This window comes from Eurypyga helias, unplaced genomic scaffold, assembly GCF_000690775.1.
Source record: "Eurypyga helias isolate BGI_N326 unplaced genomic scaffold, ASM69077v1 scaffold7313, whole genome shotgun sequence".
In the NCBI taxonomy this organism is placed as follows: domain Eukaryota; kingdom Metazoa; phylum Chordata; class Aves; order Eurypygiformes; family Eurypygidae; genus Eurypyga; species Eurypyga helias.
Genome location: NW_010243098.1, coordinates 22,402 through 30,348, shown reverse-complemented (window position 1 = coordinate 30,348; position 7,947 = coordinate 22,402). Strand labels below are relative to the sequence as shown.

At 55.6% G+C, this 7,947-nt stretch overlaps 1 protein-coding gene across 1 annotated transcript in view; it reads left to right on the top strand.

Moving 5' to 3' along the window:
• DOC2B (double C2-like domains, beta) overlaps positions 1-7,947 on the top strand; it is a gene marked incomplete at its 5' end in the record, with an annotated part of 33,655 nt that overhangs the window by 7,578 nt on the left and 18,130 nt on the right. Inside the window, one exon of the mRNA XM_010149280.1 lies at positions 5,111-5,190. Within this exon, the coding sequence (XP_010147582.1) occupies positions 5,111-5,190 (80 nt within the window). The remainder of the gene's footprint in view (positions 1-5,110; positions 5,191-7,947) is intronic.

The following is a 7,947-nucleotide window of genomic DNA, read 5'->3' as shown; positions in this document are numbered from 1 at the left end:
CCCGTGTCCCAGCAAGGTGTGCTGCCTCGGGGACATGTCCCAAAACTTTCAGCAGTACACCTTTTTTCATGGAGCTGCTCGTGGTGATGCTGACTTTCAGAAGTGTCCCGTTTCCACCTGCCTTAACCAGCTTCCCCGGCTGACGCGGAAACCCACAGCGATGCCTTTGGCTGGGGGCTCGTGCCAGAGGTCAGTGCTACCATCAGACCTGGGGGCTTACACCCATCGGGGTCTGCAGCGCCTGGACTCAGCACCTCGCGGGGTCCATCCCTGAGAAGCCAAGCACACTCTCCCCATGGAAGCACGGAGTCGCAGGCAGCACCAAGCGGGTCTGCGCATGGACCGGGAGCGCTGCGGGTGCTGGGCAAGCTCAGCCCCGGCTGCAAGACGCTGCTGGGACCGACCATGCTGTTTCCCAGGGGTAGCCCTGGGGGCTTTCAGGGGCTCACTCCCCCGTGGGGCAGGGAGCCCGTTCTGCCGGTGCCGCTGGGCCGGGTTGAGGTGCTGCCCCGGGGAGGCAGGAGCACACGCAGCCGCCCGCCAAAGCCATCTTCAGCGGCCCCGCTTGGAAACGGCAAGAAATAATTTCTGTTCCTCCCGAGGAGTCATTTTACCGACATTTTACGTGGGGCTCTAAGTGCACAGAATTACTTGCTGCCTTTCAGGGCCTTTAAAATTATCTCCATTGCAGAGGAAAATTAAAGCAATGGAAGAATAGGGACCTATCTTTATAGGGCATTAAAAAATACCCAGTCTGAAGGTTACTGAACCTGTGCTTTCTGTAAGGGAGAGCTAATCCAGACAATCCCCAGCAGTCTTTTTACTGCTCCGCTCTGATCTCCCTGGCACAAAATCCGTGAGCAGATTATCTTGGGAGCAGCAACGCTGATAAGCAGAGGGACTTAAGGCTTTTGGACTTCTTCTTTTTAATTAGTTCTATAGTAGTTTGGGTTTTTTTTGTGCACACCTCGATTTCTCCCAGCGTAGAGCCTTGCTGCTCTGTCTAACGGCTGTTGGGATGTGAAAGCTTCCCTGGCTCTGGAAGGTAAGGAGCGCACCCAGACACCGGTTCCCTCCTCTGCGGGTTGGGCTGAAGCTCGTGGGTCCGTGCTGCAAGTGCTGATGCCTCTTCCATGTCTTGAGCATCTCTTGGGTGGACAAACTCTTCCCCCTGGGGTGTCCCAGGCCAGCGAGGGGGTGGATCCTGCCACGCTGGGTGGACCAGATGAGGGTACGTAGCCTGCAAGGACAGGGGCTGGATAAGGGAGCACAGCACAGATTTATCACTGTGTTTCGCCTTTCATCCTGCAGGTATAAATAGAAGCTACTTCAGCCTCCCCGTCACCCTGGGCGCTGATGGGAAACGTCAGCAATAAACAATTTCTGCCGACTCCACCAACAAGGGGGGTAGCGGCGCTGTGCCAGGACGCCGCGCTGCCCGCGGGCTCCGGGCCCGCTCGCCATATCCCACGGCTAAGCCCGGAGACGCATCTGCTGGTGATGCTGGCCTCTAATAATTTTGTGGCCCGCTGAATTAATCAAAACGTCCAAAGGTCAGTGGGAGAAGGGGCCGCATTCCTGTGCAAGTCAGATTTATTTTCCTTTTTGGAGCCTGTGTTAAATGCCAGGCCCTGGCCAGCACCTTCCCATCAATCTCTCCCAATTCATGGAGAGGAAAGAGGGTCAGAACCTGCTAATGAGTGCAGCTCTCCTAATGGTTATTTTATCATTGGAGCAGAATAATCGTAATAATAATGATACATCCTGCCTGCTGTCTGGAGAGCGCAAAGCTGCCTTTGTAATGCCTGACAAAGACATTTATTTATATTTTTTCTTTGCAGCCTGTGTGATTAGAGGGCAGTGTTCAGAATAGCCCAGTCGAGTTAAATATGTCTAGTAACAGTGCTTCGAGTCTAATTGCTGCCCTTTTCTTTTTTAGGCACTCGCTCCCCTAATTAAGAGCACAATTGAGTTGTATCTCAGCTGCGAGGACGGGCGGGAAGGGGGGAAGCAATCAAATGGGGCTATTTGGCTGCTTTCTGGAGGGTCTGCTGCAGCCCATGTTTGGGTTTGCCGTGGCCTGGCCACTTGCTTCTGGCCCCAAGGCTGGCTCTCCAGCCGGGCTGCGCTGCCATGGGGTTTGCACGGAGCTGTTGTGGGCTGCAGGGGTGGATGTCACCCCGGACTTTAGCTGGAGGTGTCCTGCCATCTCCTCAGGGCCCCAAGCAACCCTGGGGCTGGGGTTCCTGGGAGAGACTGGCCAGGGATGCAGGCAGCTGCCTGGCCACTTGCTTCTGGCCCCAAGGCTGGCTCTCCAGCCGGGCTGCGCTGCCATGGGGTTTGCACGGAGCTGTTGTGGGCTGCAGGGGTGGATGTCACCCCGGACTTTAGCTGGAGGTGTCCTGCCATCTCCTCAGGGCCCCAAGCAACCCTGGGGCTGGGGTTCCTGGGAGAGACTGGCCAGGGATGCAGGCAGCTTGAGCACCATCTCTGCCTCCACCGCTGTGCGGGATCCATCGCCCAACGGCGCATCCCCAGGAGGTAACGGAGACAGCAGGCTCTGCTCCTGCGGGAGATGTGTCCTCCGCAACCGGCGCCACGCTGGGTCCTGGCTTGCCCTCGGCTCCGTAGCGGCACCTTAGCTGCCAAGCCCCAAGTCAGCCTGATCCCTTTTGTCATCTCCATACGGCTGCGTTTTTAAACAATTAGCACAACACGTTCTGCTGATGTTTCTGCATCCCTCTGCCGAAGGCAGACTCTTCCTGGGAAATTGAGACTCACCATCAATGAAAGAAAATCCTTGCATAGAGGAAAACCCCTCCAGGGCTGCAGGAGTGCTGGGGATGGAGCCTGGCAGGGCTGGGGAGAGCCACGCATCCCTGGCTGTGCCCTCCTGCATGCTTACAGCTCCGAGATAAATGGGAACTGCTCAAGGTTTGCTCATGGACCACCAGTGGGGAGCAGGACCTTCTTTTCCAGCTGCAAATGCAGCATCCGCTGCTGTGTGACGATGCTTTTAGGTTTTGCCCATCTTGCCAAAGCGGGGCTCCCCGCTGCCCTTGCCCGCGGGGCAGGTTGTGGCGCCGAGGGGACAGGAGGCTTTGACGGTATTTCCTGGCCAAGGTCTGTTTTCACGCCAAGCTTTTAATTTGTTTTATAAATTGCCAAATCCAGCAGGCTAAGCCGAGGGCCCCCTTCTGTGATAAAAATAAAATAACAGCTTGAACTTGGGGGGGGCTGAGCAGTGGGGCTGGCGGGAAGCGGCTGATTAAAGGGCAGGTGGAAATGATGAGGCTCCGAAACCGGAGGCTTCATCTTCCGCTCTTGAGCGAAAGACTGGCCATGCTGAGTTTTGCTGAGTTTTGCTGACTTGGCTTTCGCCCATTGTGGAGCCTCCTGATACACTCGCCCCGGCACGGCGGGCAGCGCTGGCTCCCCGGGATGGAGCTCTGAGCTCCCCATCGCCCAGCACGGACTGGGGGCAGGCAGCCACTGCTTTCCGTGCGTGTCGTGGAGCACGTTTGGATGGTAATTGCTCTGGAAAAGCCCGTTTGGGTGAAACGCAGAGCTGGTGCTCAAGGTGTTGCAGATTTGGCCTCACCCACTATCACTTCTGTCTACCCTGAGCCCTGGCAGGCAAAACCCCGCTGATCTATGACTTACCTAAACCGATAGCTAATGTGCCATGAAATTACTCCAGAACAAGGGGGGGGTACATTATTCTGCCAGAAATCTCTCTGAATATTTGCTCTGCTTTGAAGGCGAGGTATTTTCTCTGCAGCAATGATTTTTATTTGCTAGCAGGCAAACCTGTGGCTTACTTACGTTTGGGCTAGAAGATCGCTGTGAAATTGCAGTGGGAAGGTTTCAGTCCCCTGAAGATCCGTCGCCACCCAGGGCGCCTTGCTGCAGAGGCTGTTTACGCTGGGAAAAAGCACCTTATTTCCTGCCATAAAGTTTGTTTAAGTTACCTCCCAGGCAGTGAACCTTGCTTTGATATTAAGCAAAATTGTTCTGGTTTTTATTTGGGATTTTTCTTTCCCTGCTCTGAACCTGCGGGTGCAGTGGGAAGGTGCGGTTACCTTGGAAACAGCGGCGGGATGCTGTGTGGTGGCAGGGCAGTGCTCGGGCAGACCCCTTTTGGGAAGGTGGGCATGGAAAAGTGTGGGTTGTGGGATCCAGAGCCACCCTGGAAGTTCAAAGCTGGTGGCAGGGGAAGCTGTGCTGGGGAAGATGCTAATCCCTGCCTGGGCTTTAGTTTGCTGGTTGGGACCAGGAACCTTGGAGAAGGTTAAATCATGTTTTGGGAAAGCCTGTCTTTTTTGAGGCTTTTCCTTTGCTTTGGATTAGCATGATGTGCTCAGATTGTCCAAAGGGAAAGAATTTCTCAGATAAAATGTACAGCTGCTGCTGAGGTTCTTCTGGTCTGTTCTGGTCTCCTGCCCCTTCCCTGCGGTCCTGTCTCGGGAGCTTCCCTGTTGCCACTGTTCTGGGCTGCGGATGCCATCAGGGAACACTGCTCTGATTAAAAGCTGTTGGTGTTTTTCATTTTAACCATAAAAGTATTTCCATTCTCACTGGGTTTAATTTAGATTGCAGCCAGATTGGAGCTGGGAAGGGATCCCATTGGTGGCTCATTTGTTTGAAGGTGTCAGTATACAAATATGAATTCTGGGAATGCCAGCAGCGCTGGAGGGGGGGGAAGATGTGCTGACAGCGGGGCTCTGCTGTGTCCCAGCCGTGCCTGGATCTTCCTGGAGAAGTCTTCAGCTCCTGAGGGATGGGAAGCTGCTGGTGGATGGGGACGACCCGTGTGAAAGCCCACAGAGGCAAAGCCTCTGCGCCGGCTGCAGTGCCCGGGCGATCCGCAGCCGTTCATCCCACTCACTCCTCTCCCAGGGCTGTGCCAGGCCTGTTGGCCAAGCATGGGGATGGCCACCAGCCTCCCAGCGTGAAGCCATGTTTCATAACAGGGCTCACAGGAGGGTGCTTTATGTTTTATAATGTCTGCAGCTGTTTTTTGAGTATCTTCACTCCTTTTGTGCATAGAGGGAGAAGAGGCAGTGCTTGGTGGGCCCCTCCGGTTAATAACGTCTTTCCTCCTTCGCAGCCACGCTGGGGACGCTGGATTTCAGCTTGCTGTATGATCAAGAGAACAACGCTCTCCACTGCACGATCAATAAAGCCAAGGTATGTCTCGGCGCTGGGTGAGGACCAAATACACCTGGAACTGGCCACCTTTGTCCTGTGTCACTGTGCCACCGGAGCCCTGCCAAAACCATGAGGCAGCTTGGGCACCGCAGCTGTGCCAAATGCAGCAGTGAGGGCAGTGTGTGGGGACAGTTGGGTCCCCCCCCATCCCTGGGCTGCACTACGAGCTCTGGTGTCCCTGACTACAGCCATCCCTTCGCCAGCTCCACTGTCATCCCAACACCCAGAGCTTCTGCCCTCTCCTTTCCCTCCATCCCCACCTTTCAGGGCATTTCCAGTAGGATGGAGACGGCTGCTCATCGCCATGATGAGATGGTTGCAGCTCTTGATGCTTTTCAGAAAAGCACCCAACCCAATGTTGTTATTTACTTGACGCTGTGACCGGCTGTCAGTTTATAAATGGCTCTTTTAAATGCTGCTAATCATTGCCACAAAGTGCTCTGCCTCAGCGCCTTTGCCGTAGTCGTGATTGAAGCAATTAGTTGTTTTTTTTTTTTTTTTTTAACATTTTGGAGCAGAAACTGGTAACTGAGGTCCTGATTCTGCCTCCAGGCCTGTGGAAGGTGCCTCTGGGCACTACTTGGCTCCTCTCTGCTTCACGTGGTCTGGAGCAGCGAGGGCTCCAGGTCAACATGGCTGGGCCCTGACAGTGACGGGGCGGTGGAAGAAGCCCTGAGTCCCTGTAAACCTTGGGAAAGGGTAGAGGGTTTTTACAGAAGACGGGAGAAACTACAGGAGAATGGGCTGTGAGCTGAGCCCTCAGAGGATCATCCCGCACTGTTTGCCTTCAGAGGATGATCCTCTCCGCTCCAGCTGGCTGTTGCAGCCCCCACCCCAGAGCCCACTGAGCTGGATGCTGAGAACACACGTCCCTGCCTCAGCCTTCTCCCCATCCAGAGCACAGAAGCTTGGCTTTGGGGGTGAGCACAGAGGTGTCCCGGCAGACCTGGAGCTGCTCCTAGCTGGGGGGGCGAGCGCAGCACCCACAGCTCCCTGGTCTGGGCTGCCGGGGCAGGGATGAGGCAGCCGGCAGGTTTTTCTTCCCTCCCTGCTGCCCCACTGCCTGTGGCCGTGGATTCGCCATCATCTCTGGGTCAGGCTTCCCTTGGTGCACTCAGGAGCGGTGCCAAGGAGGAGATTTCTAATTGGGTTGGCAGTGGGTGGAAGACAGGGAGGAAGGAGACCTGGAAGCGGCAAGTGATAGGTGTGACATCCATGAGAGCAAAGGCAGGGCTGACGAAGAAGAGCCCTGGTCCTCGCTGTGCTCACCCATCTCTACGGGAATGGTGGGTGCTGACCCCATCGCCCCTGCTCACGGACCGGGCAGACCCCCGCCCCTTCTCCGCTCTGACATTCAAGCGTTTGAGTCCTGTTCATTTCCATTCTGCTCTCATTCTCCCATTTTTCTCTTTTATTTACATTGCCATCTGCTCGCTCTCATTTCATCTCTCGCCTGGGGAAAGCTGCCAAAACTTGACTACAAAAAGGTAAGGGCCAGGGCCTCGGCTGTCATGGGTGGGCGCCGGCGCTGGCTGCGGAGACGTTAGAAGGAGTGCTGTAGGGAGGCGAGGGGGAGCCACAGCACAGCGCCGTGATGTGGGTTCCCCACGGATCTGCTCTGGGGCTGCCCTGGATGGAGTCTTGGGTACGATGTCTCAGGCTCCCAAGGAAGTGCCTTCAGGACATGTCCCAACTTCCAGCAGCTCCTGGAGCCTCAGTTACTGCCAGAAGCTGTTAAAACCTGGACTATTCCAGCCATGTGAAAAGTGTTTTTCTTCCTCCCTTCGATAACCCCCCAAACAACCCTTTATCTCCCTTTTGATCTTTTTGCTTCTCTCTATTTATTTTAATATCCAGCCCTTTTATATCTGCTGCTGTTGCTCCCGAGTCGTGTTACCGGCTCCAGAGGAGTGGGAAGAGGGTTAGCAGGCTCTTGGAGGCACCACCGGTGGGTTTAATCCAATCCGTTGTGCTCTGCCACCCATTTTCTGCTCTGCAGCCCTCAGCTGCTGTATTGTGCAGGCGGTCAGGACAGCCACAAGCCCCGGGGGACACCTGAGGTATTGGTGTACGTTCACAGCGGGATCTGCAAGTTGCTGGGTGTTTCCAGACCCTCAGGTCAGCCTATAACCCAAATTTGGATGGAGCTTGAATAGCGAGTGAGAGGAGGTTTGCTTTATTGTGGGACTTACGGGTGTGGAAGCTGGTAGCCCTGGGGCTATTCCCAGGCTGTGTTGTTACAGCAGGAGCGAGGCAATTGGTGCCTCAGTTTCCCTAATAGCATGTAGAAGTGACCTACCTTCAGGCACTTTGTGCCAACGGATATTTGGAAGCTGATTTTGGAAAGCACTAGCCGGGGAAGCAAGCGTCCCGGTTCCTCCTGGAGATGAACCGATCGAGTGCGGGGCTGCTGTTAGTCCACATCTGGATTGCGAGGCGAGTCCTGCCTCTGCAGGGTGAGGGCAGACCAAGGGAAGCTCAAGGAGCACCCACCTCTGGCCTTAACCTCGTAGAATAGTCCTACGCTTCGGCGTTGCCTTCGGCGGGTGGATTGGGGTATGGTCTCCCCACGCTGCCGGCATCGCGTTGTCCCCCCCATGATGCTGCCCTGAGCCCTGAGCTTGCCGGTGCTGCGCTGTCAGGGCCGAAGCAGACATCCCCGGCTGGAGCAGGGCTGCGGTGGCGTGTCCAGCATTCCCGCCACCTCTCCCTGGCCGGCAGAAAGCTGAGGATGCT